This window comes from Argiope bruennichi, chromosome 4 (genome assembly GCF_947563725.1).
Source record: "Argiope bruennichi chromosome 4, qqArgBrue1.1, whole genome shotgun sequence".
Taxonomy (NCBI): Eukaryota; Metazoa; Arthropoda; class Arachnida; order Araneae; family Araneidae; genus Argiope; species Argiope bruennichi.
In genome coordinates this window covers 41,781,981-41,801,305 of record NC_079154.1, presented here as the reverse complement: position 1 = coordinate 41,801,305, position 19,325 = coordinate 41,781,981, and the positions used below count along the sequence as shown (strand labels likewise).

Below are 19,325 nucleotides of genomic sequence, written 5' to 3'. Positions count from 1 at the left end.
ATGCAATTTCTTGATGAAATATACAATAGCCAAATTGATAATGCAGATCTATATTTGTTTTGAAAACCATTCGTGATTATTGTTATTTTAATTGTGTTATTTTCATATTTCGGTTTACAGTATTCTTATTTATGAAAATTACGAATAATGTATTTTTATCGGAAGTTACTATTCCCTCCAAAGGAGATCGCAGGCTTTATCTTCTATATAACTTTAAAAGTGATCAAATAACTTTCTCTTGTCTTGTATTTGATCAGGAATATAAAGGTTTGTCAGAAATATAAAGATTAAATTTACTTATATATTTATTCCATGAAATATAAAAATTAGCCAAATTTTCAAGCTAAATAGGCGTTTAACAGTACATCCAGATAAACAATAGGAAGTTTAAACTTTGCCTATAAAATTCATTAATGGCATTAAAAAAGTAACAAAATTGCCACTTTAATAGTATGTTTAATATTTTGGACTGAATGCAAATAGAAAAGTTAAGTTTTACTTACAAATTTGGTCCAAGATGTAAGAAATTTAGCTATATGTCATCGATAATTAAAAGATCTAAATTGCTCAATGAATAACTTTCCCTAACTGAAGAAATGATACCAAATGAAAGAAGTGTTTAAATGAAAAGTATGCCGAATACAGTTTATGTTAATAATTTCTTCTTCAACTAAAGAATGATTTGTGCAAAATAAATTGTTTCATACAACGACTAAAAAACATTTCTTTCACTTTTATCCAACTTTATTAAAAATTGAAGAAGAGTGAAACTGTCAGGGGATAGAGAAAACAAGAGTAAGAGAATTCCTGCTGTCATTCCATCAATTCGTAAGACAGATCTAGATGGTAGCAGAAGTGAGAACAGTTGAAATATTTACCTCCAAGATACAAGAATTCTTTAATGACTAATGGAACTGTCCATCCTAGATTAAGCTATATCTTATACACATAGAAGTATAACCTCTCAAATAATTACATAATAACAAAACTGATTATACAACCATGAGTTTCTATTGCTATGGGATATAAATAGTCTTCTCTCTAAATTTCAATTTACTCTGCCCAATTTATGTCAGATCAATTTTTTCATAAAAATCGAAGCCTTTTCATGGAACATAACTATCCGAGAAGATCAAAGAATATGGTAGACCTTATGCTGAATTAGTAGAAAAAAAAAGGAGGAAATACTTTGTGTTTAATTGCGAGTTGGTTATTTAATCTAATTAACAGCATGTATGTAAAGCTTTACTCATATATTTAGTATATGACAAATAAAATTAGCAACACGTTTTGGATAAAAACAAAGATCCAAGTTACTCTACGGATAACGTTGCCCATCCGATAAGGTGACATCAAATGAAAAAAAAAATCGAAAATGAAAAGTAAGGTAAATGCATTCTGGGCCATCAACCTTAATCATAAATTTCAATAGAAAGGGATAGAAATAGAATTGTTTTCTTCTTTAGGAAATTCAATTTATTCTGCCCAATAATCGAAAGTTTCAGTGAAGCTTTTTCACTAGACATAACTGTTCTAGGAAATAGAAGGATAGGTGGACCTCATACTCCAGTTGCTGAAATAAATGGAGGAAATATTTTCGGTTTAATTGGATGTTTTTTATTTCAGCAACTAACTAATCAGCAACATATATATTAAATTTTACTTATATATTTAGTTTAAGATAAATTGATTTCTGCAACACGTCGTGAATGAAAAAAAAAGGATCCAAGTTACACTACAGACAGCGTTACCCATCTGAAAAGGTGGCATCAAATGAAATAAGTGCACAAATGAAAATTAAGTAAATACATTGTGCGCCGTTAACCTCAATCATAAATTTCAATTGCCAAGGAAGAGAAATAGCTTCATTTGCTTTCTTGCTGAATTTCAATTTCTTCTAAACCTATTCATAAAAAAGAAAGCTTTTTCATTGGGCATAACGTTCCTAAGTGATCGAAGCATATAATAGACCTCAAGAAGAGGCTGAAGAGACTCAGGCAGAAAAGGAAATACTTTAACTGGATGTTTATTATTAATTCTAATCATCAACAAGTATTTTAAACTTTATTTATATATTTGGACGATGATAAATAAAATTAGCAACACATCGTAGATAAAAAAAAAAGATGCCCAAGTTATTCTACAGACAACGTTACTCATATGGAAAGGTGACATCAAATGAATAAAGTCCGCAAATGAAATGTAAGGTAAATACATTTTGCACCATTAACTTCTTTCCCAAAGAAAAAAAAACTGGTTATGCAACCGGAATTATTTCGTACAACGACCGGAAGACATTTCTTTTCGGCTTCCACCTCTCATCCAACTTTATTGGAAAGTGCGGAAGAGCGAAAGTGACAGGGGATGAAGGAGGCAGAAGAGAGAATTTCCTACTATCATCTCATCAACCCGTAAGACAGATCCAGAAGGTAGAAAGAGAAGAACTGCGAACAGGTGAACGATTTATCACCTGCACATTTGTTGAGTGATAAAAGAGAAAGCAGAAGAGGAACTAGAGTGGATCCCTGTGCAGCCATGGCCGTTAAAATATTAATTCTGGCACAAGTTTATCAAAAGCATTTCGAAATTAATCTTCCAACTTGAAGCCCGGGGAAGTTGCATCAATAAATGAATATGTTTTTGTAAGGGCTTATGCCTTATGAAAGTGTCTGGTGAAGAATGGGCTTAGATGAGGGGATTTTGGAAGAGAGTTTCTACGTAGCTGGAGGATTATGAGTAATACTTGCCTCAAATATAAGATCAGAACAGAAAATATCTTCAAAGCACCTTATAAAAATTATGTACCGTTTTCTTTTAATTCCTTTAAAGGAATCTAAAAAAAGCAAAATAATTTTAAATAGATTTATAGACGTTCGATAAGCAATTTTACCTTATGCCGAGATGCATCCAATTAAAGTCTTACGAGTATTTCCATGATCAATACGGATTACCGTATTTTTTTAAAAATTTTCTATACCTTCTTATAGAAGATATTTTTATAAGAAATTCGAAACAATTGGAGAAATATAAATTGGTATTTTCAAATTGAGATCATTCTTATGTCAGTATTCGAAACAAACAGAAAATTAAAAAAACTAATAAAATCATTCCTTGCAAAAATAAAGAAATGAAAACAACTATAAAGCGTGAAAATAAATTATAGAAATGTGCAAAACATTTAGACAATTGATTTTTTTTTCAAATTCTTAAATTAAAATACAGAAAAATGCTTTTTTAGAACTCAGAGCTCAAATAAGAATTTACAAATACACGGACGAATTCACTATCATATTTATCTCTTCCTCTGTTTACTTTTAATTATTATTCTGTCACTATTATTCATTTGAGATTAATTTTGAAATTGATCGAATTATTTAAAATATAAATGAAATATAAATTTGTATCAAATATTTACTTTCTTGTTACAATTTCCAATTAAATTATTATTATTTTTTATGGAAATAAGGATTTCCATACATATAAATGAAAATTAATCGTAAATATCTTGAATTAATTTAAGAAAAGGTGAAATGAATTACAATGATAATTCATTTAAAGAAACAGTTATTTATTCTACAATGAAATCGGAAAATGTTTATTTATTCAATTCTCAGAAATGATAAATTAATTGGCATAAGCTAGTTTTTCATTAAAGAGGAATATTATATAGTTTCAATCGCATTTCTCTGAATTCACAAAAAAGTAATTAAATTATTTCTCATAGCTTTTATTTATATACTTTTCTAAAAATATATATATAACTAACGTTTTTATCCATTCTTTTGGCAGGTTTATCAATTTAATTAGTTTAGTTATTTTTATTGCAAAATATGATCATGAAATATTTCTGAAGAAAGAATTTCATTAAAAAATATTGTTTTAAAAGATTGATAAGCATGGTTTAGATTTAATTTAATCATTTTTTGTTTTATTTAATTATTTTGTTTTAAAGTAATTAGTTTGTTTATTTAGCATTAAACTTGTAATCTGTCAGTATATTTATTCATTTTATGATATTATATTATTTGATATTGTATGGTATCATATTTATAATATTGTTTTATTTTTGTAATCATTTTAGGACAATCTATGTAAAACTATTGTACACTTGACATTTCTTGAAAACACAATTTTATTTGGTTTTATCCCTAAAAAAATATAAAACGTTCAAATCAGGAAAACTGTTTCCAATAGAATTCAAAGTTGGTAAATAACATTTCATTATTTTTTTTATTACAAATGATTTTTTTAGCAGTTAAGCTGCAATATGCTGGATTTTACTCTCATTAATTTTGTCAACAGAATCTCGTGAAAGAACGCAGCTGTAAGCAGTCTTCTTTGCTCTATTACATGTTTAAAGAATGGAAACTGCAAGATTATTGAGGTTACGGCGAGTAGCGATACCATTGACTTTTTGTATTGAAAAAATGATTGACGATTATTTAAAAAATACATAAGAAATCATTTAAAGAGGGAAAATGTTAATCAATATTTCATTATATAATTTAATTGTGATTTGTTAAATGTATTTAGAAAATTCATTGCTACATCTATATTTACCAAAATATTATTGTCACGCAGTAATAATAAAATTATCACTCTTTTAGGTAAATTTTGGAACAAAAAAAAAGTCTCAGGACTACTCAATATAAAAATGTAGCATTTCATTTTCATAGTAAAATGCAATAAATACTTTAGTATTTATGAGCTTTTTTTATTCATAATCTTAAATTAATATTCACTTCTGAACAAATAAATGATTACCAGAGGGCATTAAAAAATGTACTTTTTTGTTTGTAATTCTTGTTTATGTAATAAAACAGCAGTAATATTTTAAGATATTAGCGTTTTAGACATACACTATGCTTACAAATGACACTGAGATTCAGATTAAACTGCAGCACTGCGCAATTTTACTTTGTTTATAAGCATCTAAATTGACTATTTTAAAAAACGGAATAAAATGTTCCGTGTAATAAAAGATTGCTTTAACGTATGTATAATTTTAACATTGATTACATCTCCTTAGCCCCGAAATAAGCAATAATAGTCAAACATCCGAAAAAGCTTTAGCTTTCTAAAAATCAATGGAACTCATCACAATAAAGACACGTATAATTTTATTGCCGATTAAATCTTACTCTAGAATAACGAAGTACCAAACTATTTACTGTCTTGTCTAAAGTTATCGTAATTGCTTGAAAGAAATTTATTTAAGGTAATACTATAAACCCTTAGCTTACAACAACTATGAGTGTTTGAATCATTATTATCAGTTTAAAAAATTCTACAAGTAATCTGAATTTCATAGCAATTATATGAATTCGTCAGTCTTATTTGAAGATTACATGTATGAAATAAACATGAAAAATAGAATATACAATTGATTTCTTTGCTTATACTTATCCTAATTTTAAATGATAGTCATTTTTATAATTAAAATATGCACTAAATTAAAAACTTTAATAATACATCTCTCAGAATCTATTCTGTTGTTAAAGTTCATAACATTATTTCTCGAGTTAATTTTAATTGTATTATATCAATCTATGATTTAAAAATTGCAATTTTTACTTTAAGATCTTCAGGAGTTAAATATTAGCTACAATTTTTGTAAACATCCTAAATGTAATTGCATTCCCAATACCGGAAAAATATCCGAATTTTAGATTTTAGTTATGACATCTACAAAAATCTGTTTGTGCTCCCTGATATTAGCAAAATATGGTTATATGTCTACTATTTTATTTGGATTTTCCACACTGTGATTCTGTGATGACAAAAATAGGAGCTGTATTTTGGTTTTCGAAAGATTAATGTGCAAATTCACGAGAAGACATAAACTTTTCTAATAATAGGACCTCTACAACAATCATACTCGGAATGATAGAATTTATGAAATTAAGATCCGAATTAAATCATTGAAACTTGACGCAACAATTAAGTAAAATCATTTCAAGCATTCATTCTATTTATTTTTAATGATTTTAACATATTCGACCAATTAGAAAGCTGTTCTCCAGTTAGATAGGGGATAACACAAACAATAAATAAGCAAAAATTAAGATGAGTCATAGAATTCTACACGGAATGATTCCATGCATTGAATTTATATTGGAAGAAATAGAAAGCTATCCTCCAATTAGGTGGGGAGTAACACAAAACAGTAAATAGGCAGCAATTAATTGATATAATTTCAAGTGTACGTTGTAATCTTAGAAGAATGATTCTGGCCCATTCGACTCTTCAGAAAGCTGACTTCCGCATTGGTGGAAGATTAAAAGGTTATTATAAGAAATCAAATAATCATAGGTTATTTTTCAATTATTAAAGCCTTTATAGATTATTTCTCAATTATTAAAGACTATCTTCAGTTAATCTGACTTCAAATTCTGTTATTCTTTATAAGAGGCAAATTTGCAAAATCTTCCCTCAATAGTATTCCCCTGAACTCTAATTCTATACGCTTCTCACGCGTATTGGTTTGCCTTAATGAATTCAAAAGCTATTTATCCACGCACAATGGTAAAGAACCAAACTCGATTATTAATTGGGGGCACAGAAGTAAACGAGTGACAATATAGAAGCTAACGACGCGAGTAGAATGGGATTATACGGTAGTTAATCACGTCGCGTTATTTTTTAGCGGCGTGTTTTTCATTATTTATTTTACTTAGTTATTCTAATGAGCAGTGATTATGCAAGTTTCCGTCCTTAGGTATTTTTTTACCCAACCTTTCGCAGTTATTTCAGCGCTGAACTTTCATCGTAATCATCATAATCACGTCGTTCCTGATGATGTGTCATTAGGAAAGGCCACGATGAGTTTCAAACTCCCGTCAACTTCTGTAGCAACGTTAGCATCTAATGAGGACGTGGAATGTGTAGTGATAGTTGTGATCTAGATGGGAAAATGGTGTAGATTCTGAAGATTTTTTTTTCAACTTCCTCAGTAATTTTTTTTCTCTCCTTCCAGCTTTTACGATCGAATTGTATAGGTTTGCGGATTTTTAGAAGATATTGACTTTATACTTTTAAAGATATATTTTCTTAAATATCGATATTATTTTCATTTAAATGGAAATTAGTTAGTATTAATTGATTATTATTAAAGGGGCATGAAATATTTCTAAAAGAACGGACTTTACTTTTTTTCATTTTCGTTTCACTCAAAGTAATATTCTTGTCATTAAAACTTTTACACAACAAATTTATGCACATAAGTTACGTTAAAACGGAGAAGATGTATCATACAAATATCCCTTTTTAAAGCAATAATGAAATGACGTTCATTGCAAACGATTTCAATTTTATGTAAAGGTTACACGGTTATTGCGCGATTGCTATAATTCTGTTATTTAATGGCAACATGACTTGAATAAGCTTCATTCAGTTTTTAATAAAATCCATAATAATGTGCGTTGAAATTAGTATGCGCCTTTTTTTATTTAAAAGTTAGTTTAACAAAAAAAAAATTTAATATATTAAAAAATTTAATTTGCAAAAAATTATTTTTATTTTTTGGCATCTATTTGCAATTTAATTTAATGAGATCATTCATTTTTTTAATATCTTGCATATCAATGCAATGCAAATACAATTTCTAGTTTCAACAATTTGAAAAATTGAAATCAGATCAATATTTTTTTTAAACAAATTTGTGGGGGTTTTAATTTGTAAATATAAAATCGAATCAAGCTAAACTATAGAAGAAATTGACATATATTCTATTGAAATACATGAGAATGATAATATTTGTTGGATTTAATGCGATCGCTCTAACATTCTTTATAAAATTTGAATAATAAATAGATTATAAATTAAATATTTTTTCATATAAAATTCTTCGCAATTTAAATCCTTCGTATAGTTGCCAAATATCCTCCTTGTATAGAAGCATTATATTTTTAAACCTATAAGCTAATATAAAACCATCCGTATGATTTAAAACAAAAATCGCGTAGCATTCACAAACACTGATATTTAATGAAATAAACTGATATTTAATGAATAAATCCTGATTCCAATGCAGGATATGTGCTATAATGCACAGATCACAAACTAAATTCTTCAAGACTTAAATAACGGAATATTTAAGACAGTAGGAAGGAATATTTGCACTTTTTTATAGGAATTGTCTCAAGAGATGACATATTAGGTATTAACGAATACCAAATTATCTCATGAAGACTTTATTGAAAATATTTTCTAATGTGGTTATAAACAATTATTATTAAAATCAGGTATACAATTAACGAATGAATCACCATTTATAATAACTAGACATTTATATTAAAAGCACGCATTCCACTTTACCTTTAACGATATCCATAACAAAAGGAAATAATTCTAAAAGGTTTGTGCAGTCATATAACAACAATCCTTCTTAATGTGGTGACTCGCAGTGTCAAACAGGAAGAACCATTCTCCTAAACATACACCATCACAATGAAAAATGATGTATTCCGGAGGGATCACTTAGTGTACGACTTTTCCTCTCCCCAAGCCACCTACGTCAACCTAGATACTGGTTTTCATTACCGCCCATGCCTTGTTTCAAGGAATTAAATGGGACAGATTTTATCATTCGCTTTCAAACTCGAATGGACAGCTCTGACCAGTCACACAAGTGTCTTGATGGGAACCAACTTTCACTATTTGGATTACCAGTTTCGGCAATTGCGCGGGATTTGTGAATGACTGAATTACGTTTAGATGAATTCAGTTTTAAATATCTTTGAGGAATAAATTCACGAAATATTGTATTTTTTAGTATTATTCGAAATATTGTATTATTCGAAATATTGTATTATTCGAAATATTGTATTTATAGAGTGCTAAATAACGCATCTTCAAAAGCTTAATGACTATGCTATTTTTAATGCAAATATATATATCTTTCGCAACCTCTGGAGGAATGAAATTGTGTTGCTTTAATTAATACGATTGCATAAAATAGGTCTAGGTTATATACATATTTCAAGCCATAAGAAATATGAAAAATAACGCTGAAAAATAACGCTATTAAATAAAATAAGAAACATAACGCTTTTTGTACTTCAAGAAGCGTTATGTTTATAGATTTCACTTAATAAAATATTTCAAATACGAAAATGTCTGTTAGATTTAGTTTCCAACAATCAGAAATGTTTCTGCATGCTTAATAAAATATAAAAGAAAACTGGACTTCGAATTTCATTAAACTAAAAAAAAAGAATTGAATGTGTTATATTCAGTGAAATAAAGGCACTAGCAGTATGCCAGTAAAAGTATATGTATTATCCATTTATTCAATATATGTGCATAAAATAGCATCTTATTCGGCATTATTCATGAGATGATTTTATAAAGATTTAAAGCTTGTTATAACTTAAAGTTTTATTGATTTTCATGCCTTAAAATATATAATACTTTCATATTCTGTATTATTAATGAGATGACTTTATAAAGTTTTAAAGCTCCGATACAAGTTAGATTTATTTGGTTCTTGAAATATAATCACATAGTTTGAAACTTGATAACTTGAAATAAGATTACATAATTCTGTCATTCTAAGCGCTATTTTCAACTTATCTTTCAATTGTAATGATAAAATGTGATAACATTTTCTGTCTGAATCTTAGGCATCATTCCAGAAATACAGAATTTCAATGAAAATTTTGCAGTTAAATTTATGTGCAATTACTCCAAATGTGCATGTGTATATATGTATGAATTAAATGTTATACGCAAAACTACTTCTAGACGGGATTTCACAGTTCTTTTAAGAAAGAAATTTTAAACAGTATTGTTTTTCTCAATCTATCGTTTGTTTCTTTCTTTTTTAGAGCTGTTTTCTCCATAATTCATCTTTAGTAACAACAATAGTCATGTACTGTAGAATCATATAAAAAAGCAAGAGTTAATTATCTAGTATGAATAAATAGAACCACAAATAAGAGACCCAGGACAAATGAAATAATACCTCAATAGCCGTATTAGCAAATACTGACTTAGGAATATCGGTTCAGGCAAGAAACATTTATAACAACTTCCTGAATATAAAGATGAAAAATTTCTTCTTATTACGAATTAACAAGCAAAATAATTAATTTCTCAGAAAAAAACATTTAGTAAATGTAATTTTTCTAGAAAATTTTATTCTTGAGATTACGAATAAAATCCTAACTATTAAAAAATCTTATTCGGATATGAATCACATTACGTGTTGAATTCTTATTGATACAGGCTTCAAATATGATGATACTATTTTTTTCCCAACTTATTTTAAATAATATTAGCATCTGATCATGGATATTCGCATTCTTTGAAACAAATAAAAAAAGAATACTTAAATTTTATTGAAGGTAAAATGAAGCCATTCGATAGTTTAAATTTTGCCCCATACGCAAGAAGAATATATTCTGTTAAATAAAATAAATAATCAAGTCAAATACATGAAGTCATCAAATTACTTAACGCGTTGTAAAATTGGGTTATATCATGCATCATAAAATAATTTCTAATCAAACAGCTAGTATTGAATAAGTTGCGTAAACAAAATAAACATAATAAACAAGCAAGCTATGTTGCAATGAGTTATTGACATTAGTCATAGTCGCATATTTCATTTTAATGATAAAAGCATAAGAAAACTGATGATTAAACTTTTCTTTTTCATTATTATTTGAGATACGTAGGTTTTACGGAAGTTGCATTAATGCGTGGGCTCATAGATATTGAGAACTGTTCTGAAGATTTAAGTTATTAAGGTCAAACCAATAGACAGACTAAGTAAAAAAGCATGAATTATGCAATTTATATAGTATTGTTTCCTTTTAGGAATTTGTTAAATGGTTTTATTTCATAGATTCATAAAATAAGCCACTACATAAATAAAATCAGTAAATTTAATTGTACCAATCGGTGGTTCTACTATTATAATTTATAATTCCTTTAGATCGGATTGCAGTTTGATTTTAAAAAGAAAACCGAATTGCCGATGATATTTCAAAAGATTGTATTTGATCTCTTTATGGAAATTACCGAATAAAGATATTTTTTTTTCAATTCCTTCTAATATTCCTTTTTAGGTATAGTAATCACTAAATATATTTAATTATCCTATTTAATAATTTTTTAATTAAATTTTAAAAATTTGACAATTGGTGTAAAAATCTGAGTCGTTATTCTGAAGAATTTTTCCAAGAGTCGAATTCATCTACGCAATTAAGTGAATTCGGTTTTCGGAAAATTTCTTCTATGTACTACTCATCGTATGCTTAATAATTTTTCAATTTTTTTCAACATACATGCCGGGTACCTGCAGATTTATGTTTATCACATAATTTTAAAATGATTTGTAATAAATGCATTAGGAAATTCTATATTTCTCTGACAGTGGATAAAATAAAAAAAAATATTGAAATTATATTTACTAAAAATTAATCATAATTATATTGAATTATAATTAATTTTTAGAATTATATTTACATTTAAACATATTTCAAACTTTAAAATCACAGTTATATTGTAATTTTTTAAAAATTATAAGTGTATAACTTCTAATGAGTTATTAATGCATTCGAAAAACTTAATATTTCTTTGTATTCTATTGAAAATGCCAGATTTCAAAAACATGAAAAAGTATTTTTATAAAGAAAATAAATAAAAACATAAAAAATCATGCTTGTTGAAAAGAATAAAAATGGTATGAGTGCAATTAAACCGACAGCAAATAATTTACTTTTTAATTCTGTTAGAAAAGTATTTGTTTTTGTTTTCGTTTGTAACTTAAAAATGATTTAATTGGAATTTTAAACTCTAGCGAACTCAAACAATGTTAATAAAATCAAAATTCGGCAACTCAAATTATTACAATTTCAAAATTTAATATAAAACAAAAATAATGCCATCCATCTAATTCAAATGAATACGAACTAGAAAAATTACTGTCTCAAGGATTTCAGAAATAGCTTTGGAACATTTCCAAGGTCGTTGCATATATTACAATGATTCATTTTATGAGTTTTGAAATTATATTCACGTCTTTACTGTAGCCGAATCAAAATTCAAAATTTCCTTCTAATGCTCATTTTATGTTACTTATTAAATTCCATTCAATATTTTGAAAGAAATCTATTAAGGATAACGGTATGTAAGCCATGAAATTCGAAAGAAATTATATTTAAACTGTTTGCATTTTAAATAAAATATAATAAATTCTTTATATATTCTCTCATAAATATTATCTAATCTCTAATAAATTCTTTATATATTCTCTAATTCTTTATAAATTCTTTATATATAAATTCATTCTTTTTCAATATATTTCTAACGAAACCATTCTTTAGAAATATACTATTCAATGCTAACTTATTCATTTTAGCGCGGTGAATTTCATTTTACTGAAAGTCATGGTGCAAGTCCTTGCAAGATAAAAACGCCTTTTACCATACGGACTTTACAATTCTGAGCTAATTTCCCTCCGGTCATAATTTACAAGGTAGCAAAGTAATTTTCAACGTATTTTATGCTGACAACATAAACCATTAATAAAGTTAACTGGTTTATATGCAAACTACTGTAGATACATTGTATTGTAACAAATTTGCGAGGTAAATAGCTCTACATAGTTTATTTAAGAACTTGCTTTCAATTTTGTTTCACTAATTAGAGTTTAATTAGAATTTTATTATTTAATTAATGATGACGACATTTTTAAACTCTGCTATTAGAATCTTAATTAGTCCAACTAAGGAAATCTCAGAATATTTATTTCAAACTTCGAAACTAAATAAGAGCTCCAGGCAATTAATAGAAGTCTCTATTTCAATACTATGAAGCAGGTTTTCAAAAACAATTAGTGGGCACTGTGTAAAATTTGCTATTCTACACACATTGCTTCATCAATGCTTGAAACAAATTAACTAGACTTTCCTAAGTAATGAAATAATTATTCTTCTAATACAAAAAATGTTTTCCTGAACATTAATTTTTACCATTTAATTTTAGTATTTTTTAAAAAAATTATAGCTTTTATTTTTGCGATATTTTTGTAAATGCATTTATTGCATTTTTTTTTTCACATTGCTTCATTAATGCTGGAAGTAAATTAATAAAGATTTCGAAAATAATGAAATAATTATTCTTCTAATACAAAGAAATCTTTCCAGCATTTATTTTTACCATTTAATTCTAGTATTTTTTAATTAATATTGCTTTAATTTTTGCAAATTCATTCATTGCATTTATTGCAATTATTTTTTTCACATTGTTCCATTAATGTTGGAAATAAATTAATAAGACTTTCCTAAGTAATGTAATAATTATTCTTCTAATACAAAAAAATAGGTTTCCTGGAAATTTATTTTTACATTTAATTTTATATATTTTTTTAAATTTTAAGCATTTTTAAAATTTTACATTTTTAAATTAATATTAACATCGTTATTAATAGTGTTGTTTATTCTGACGCAAAATTAAAAAAAAAATAATAGATAAAATTCCAAATAAAAAAAGGAATAAACATTGCATATAAATGAATATTAAAATTCATGGGACGCGTCTGGATATTATTTACAGATAAAACAGAACAATGAAGAGGCAAAAATAATTACTACCCAAACAGGAACGAGAAGCTAACACGAAATGACTCAATGTGATTATCTCTATTATTCAAGAAAAATTTATCTCATCTGCATCATCATAAATGCCACATACCCTAAACGATTTTCCCAAACGCGTTAACCTCGGCACGTTTCGTTTTTAATGCAATTAACGATATCAGAAGCAAATGCAACTTATCGACCCACCGGATCAAAAAGATTGTCAAGAATTTAAATGGACCTCATTAAAAATGTACTAAGGAACACTGTTCCAGTTCTAGTATACGCGTCGAAATTTTCTGGCAGGCATCCAGAAATCCATTTACACGCGAGTCAGCCAAGCATGAAACGTTAGCGAAAGACATAATAAAGGGAAAGGGGAAGTAAAAAAACGAAACAAATAAATATTCGAACAGCACTCTGCTTTCTCCGGGTTCAAAGGGTCAGACGCAGTGTCCGGCTTCCGTGGCCTGTCTGGCACAATCGAAAGGACTGGGTCATCTTCCTTTCACTGCTGCTTACCGTTTGGCTACCTGCGAGCCCCTAGGTGAAGCGGATCTGTGAGTTGCAGACCGGAATGCTAATGACTGAGAAAGTGTTTACAGCTTGAAACAGCGGCAGCACCTTGCTACCTTAAAGCTAAACTCACACAAATTCGTGATGAAATAACAAATATTTAAATCCTAAAATGGCGAGTAAGGCGGTGTAAAAATAATTCGATTTTTTTAAGGGAATTGTTACCGGCGCAGTATTTTTGAAAAGATCTAAACAATTTTTGATACAAGGTTAATAAGGTTCATCTAAAATTTTATAGAAAAATTTAACTTTTTCGATTATTCGAACGGAATATCAGCAGTGCTTGTAATTATACTTAAATGTATTGATTTTTTTGGCAAAATTAATAAATTCCTTTTGATTTACTTATATATTATAATTAGTCATTCTAATGAAAGGAAAATGGCATTTTTTTGTTTTAAATATATGTGCAATATGATATCTGAAATGATATTGGACATCTCTCCAAACAAGTATGTCATTATTATTAACAAAACAAAAAAATGTATCAATTAAAATACATATATAAGTTTATGAATAAATCTTTATTATCTGCAGAATAATTATTATAATGCAAAATCATCCATCACATGAAAGTAAAATTGTGAAACAGAATTATACAGACCAAAGCAAAAAAGATGTGCAAGTTTCAAACTTGAAGAATTCGAATGATATCTGAACTGAAATTAGAGATCATTTTAAACAAGTATGACATTATTATCAATAAAAAATGTCAGCTTTATTGATAAATGCTTGTATCAATTAAAAGGAATATATTAGTTTATTAATTAATTTTTTCTTTTCTGTAAAATAATAATTATGATGTAAAATCCTCTATCGCATGATAGCAAAATTCTGAAGCAGAATTTTATAGACTAGTTTAAAGTAAATATGTGAATTTCAGACCCAAATGCTAAAATTGATGATATCTAAAACTTGTTTAACTACAGAAAAGTTCATTCTAATTTATATTTACTCATTTTAATTTATTATTCTCATTACAGAATAACAGTAAAAACAATGTTACATGTACCTTTGACGTAAAATTGACTTCTGAAATAATTTTAAATGTTTATAATAATACTATCAGTATCTATTATTACAGTAAAATCACTGTGACGAATAACAAAAATTCATATTCATTAGAAGAAATCTATTTACCAATTTCCCTTATTTGTAGATAGTTAATTGTGACGTAAAATCATATAACACTTTGATTCACTTTTGAAGCAAAGTTTTGTAGATGCAAGCTAAGCATATTTCTAAGTTTCATACTAGAATGCCAATGAGTGAGAATATTTACAGCTTACAGCAGCATTTTGCATTGTGTGAGTTGATTTATTGTTGAAATTCGCACACTTCGCATTTTAGACAGAACAGAAATGTCTAAAAGCAGAATGCCGGTGGGTAGTAAAAAATAACAACTGTTATTGTTTTTTTCAGGCAATGCAATCGATCCAGCTTTTATGCATTGTGAACTTCTTTATAGCTGTGACAAAGATTGTAAAGAAAATTCTGCTTTGAAGTAACATAGATAAATTTCATTTGCAGAAATTGAATTTGTGTTTTGAAGTAAAAGCATTTGACATGTTTTGATTCAAAATACTATCTTTAATGATGTTAAAATATTTCTGTGTTACTTACTCACTCTCATTAAGCAAAATTAGAAGACAGAGAGAGTTTCCTTTCTTTTTCGAAGGTGAGGGGATCTCTTTTGTTTCTGAGACTCCCCTCGTCTCAATTCCCATGCTTAGTGGCTCAATATATAAAAGTTTAAGCATCATTAAAACCAAGTATGAAATCTGGACTTCTTCTTTCCAATCTATTAGGTCTTAATTACATATGTGCAATTTTGATTGCAATCACAGCCTAAGAGATTCCATTTATTTAAATCTTGGTTAATGTGAGTTACTAGGTTCATAAACACTTAGATTTACTGACCAACGGACGATGACCCTCTAAAAAGATTCGGTTCAAAAGTTTTACAGATATATTCATCATTTGTAGTAAAAACATCATAATGTTCATATAAATATGTTCATCTATAAAAGAACAATCAAATTATGCTTACATTCAAAAGAACAATCAAATCGACGAAATTCATACAAAATTTGAAAGAAATCTTTAAATTTTATATTAAGATTATCTTTGTAATTTAATTTTTTTAAGCTATTGCGTTCAGAGATTTAAAAAAAAACATAGAAAGAAAATAAAATTCCAAAATATTGTTTCTTGGATTGAGAGAGCTCTAAAAGGTAGAGATATACGAAAAATCTCGAGATAGAACTTTTTAACGATTGCAGAATTTTCTCTTTTTAAAATTGGGAAAAACTTATTACCGTGAATATTTTGCTGTCAGTACGGAATTAGAATGATTCATTTTATTATTATAAGCATATTTTATGATTACTAGTTATTTGATTTTATGAAACAAATGTGTATTTCTAAGCAATTGTTAAATGCGAGATCAATTCAATTAACAGTTTCTAACGTTTGCAAAATACTAATCGCGAGGCAGAGCATTTTATAAAACTTAAAATTGTTAAACAAAATGTAAAAAATATGTCGGTACACAAACAAAAGTAATGAAGTAAAGTAAAAGTAAAGTTCATTTAAGTACACAAGTACTGATTTATAAAATTTGTATTTTGACTATTATAAGGTGTTATATTTAACAATTCATAGAAATAGAGAGATAGAGAATATCATTTCAAAGCAACATTTAAATAAACTTGAGAAAAACATCAGTTGTTATATAATCTGAATTTAATTAGTGATCTCTATATTCGGTAACAATGATTTAAGAGAAATAATGCTCCGAAGTGTTTTCAAATTAGGTATTCTTGTCAATAAATAAATTAGTATTTTAATTAATTATCCAAATATTTTACAGCCATCAGATATTTATCATTTAATTATAAGAAAATAATGGAATTAATTACGTACTTCATTTCAAAATGCAATAAAATGTATGAAAATATTTAATTAAAATATCATCAGCACAATATAGTTATATCAAGTTTTGCTAATCGAAAATAAATTATTTTAACAACAATCGACCAAAATTCTAACAATCATAAAATTTAAATGATTTGATTGTGAGTAAATATGCAATTAGACGTAACTGAAGAATTTAGAGACTTATTTTAAATTTTTGCACTGTCATAAATATGTTTATTCGAAATGAAATTTGTGGAATTTCTAAGCAAATAATTTTACATTACCCCCTCAAATACAGAAAGCTGAATAAATAGCATAAATATTTTCATTATATATATCTTAAGAATTGGCTCATTTAAAGATGCATATCATCTAATTTATTTTTAAGAATTGCACGCAAAAGAAAAAAAAAATATTCTTTAGAAAAAAAAAAACCTTACTTTCAGCTATCAGAATAAAATCATGGGCCACTAGAAAAAAAAATTATAATTTTTCGGGAAAAAGATAATTGAATCTTTTCCACGTTAAGCATTTTGAATGTTATTCTAGCGAACAAAAAACAAATCAGTCCAATTACCGTCTATAATGGATTTGAAATGCTTTTGCAGTTATTTTTTATGAGCACCTGGAAATTAATTAGCCTAAAGGTAAAGCAGGATCAGAAATGTCAGTCCAAAAACCATTAAAAAAGTTTTTTTTTAATCTTAATGCTCCTCCGTTTTTCTACATGCGTCAGTTTATCGACGCCGAATGCGTCTACTTATTAGATAATTGACGGGTCTGTATACTAAGCTTTTATTTGCCCAAGACTTATTATTTTTATTTCTTTTGAGCCCTGATGAACGAAATATATATATATATATATATATATATATATATATATATATTGGTATAAGAATAGAGTATTCTTATAAATAAATAATTTACATGCAATAACTATTTAAGAATTTACATGCAATAACTATTTAAATTATCTATTTGATTCTAATATTCGCAGTGAATCATGCACCAAATAATATTTTCTTTGTCTTTATTCGATTAATTTGATGAATTAATAATTTAATGTTATTAAATTAATTAAATGAATAATTGAATAATTTAATTAAATTAGTTAATTAACATTTTTATATTAGACAATTTTGAATTATAGAAATATTTATTTAGCAATTTTTTATGACTTCAATTTTAAATAAAATGTAAGTTTTGAAATTTTATTTTTCGCCAATCCTCTGCACATGACTTACTATGGTGTATACAAATTTAAACAACCTATCTCAAAAATTAAAACATAAAAAAAATGTGTGGTTAATAATTTACACATTTGTTAACTTTCTCACTTTGCTCTTTGTTAAAGCGAATTAAACTTCGATATATGAATAAACTTACTTGTTCTCATCCATAGAGAATGTAGTACATTTTAAAATAAATTATTAGGTTTATTTCATCATAATAAGAATTTCGTGATTATGCCTTAAGTGTTATTATTTTTTGTCTCTACATTTCGTTATTAGGCATTATGCATCAAGATTTTAACACATTATGCATATTTCGCATAATGTGTTAAACATATTTCGTTATTATGCATTATGCGTTATTATTTTAATACTGTATATACATTTCGTTATTATGTATTATGCATTAATATTTTAATACTATGCAGATATTTTTTGATTATGTATTACGGATTTTTTTTTTAATTTGCATTAATCATAAAGTGATACAAAATGTTTTTTTTAATCATTGATCCATTTCAAACTATTCAGTCAGCAGAGTCAACCTGATTATAAATGAATAAATGCTTTCTTTACAGTATTATAATTTCCTCCTCATTTTCAACATTATTGTAAAACTGTTACATAAAATTAAATAACTTGGAAGACACTTGCAAATACAGAGTAACGAAAACTTTGCTATTTATAAACTAATTTTGAGTTTCGGAATTGTATGCCTTGTATTCACTTAAAATGTCAAATTTACTTTTAAATCTTTTGTCTATTATTAGTAATGATTTTTAGTGAATCATTTAATAAATTTGACGCAAAACTTTCATAAAAAGGAAGAAAAAAAATCTTTATGTTGTGCTTCGAAATCTCCAAACAAATTTAAAGTCGAAAATTCCTTTATTCCGTCTTTAGCTATTTTGTTGGACAGCTAATTTTTTAGCAAGTGAATAACATGGGAAAAAAATATTTAAAAACTGAATCGCGTTCCATGCATTTATCGGAATATCGATTGGTTGAAAAA

General features: G+C 26.9%; 1 protein-coding gene across 2 annotated transcripts in view; it reads right to left on the bottom strand.

Moving 5' to 3' along the window:
• Positions 1 to 19,325, bottom strand: part of LOC129966994 (uncharacterized) — an 86,980-nt gene that overhangs the window by 52,366 nt on the left and 15,289 nt on the right. The window contains exon 1 of one of the 2 annotated variants that reach the window (XM_056081619.1): positions 8,317 to 8,488. The exons of the other annotated variant lie outside the window; for it this stretch is intronic. Coding sequence (XP_055937594.1) covers positions 8,317 to 8,332 — 16 coding nt within the window. The 5' untranslated portion in view covers positions 8,333 to 8,488. Of the gene's footprint in view, positions 1 to 8,316; positions 8,489 to 19,325 lie in introns of those variants that run through there. 2 annotated transcript variants of the gene reach the window in all.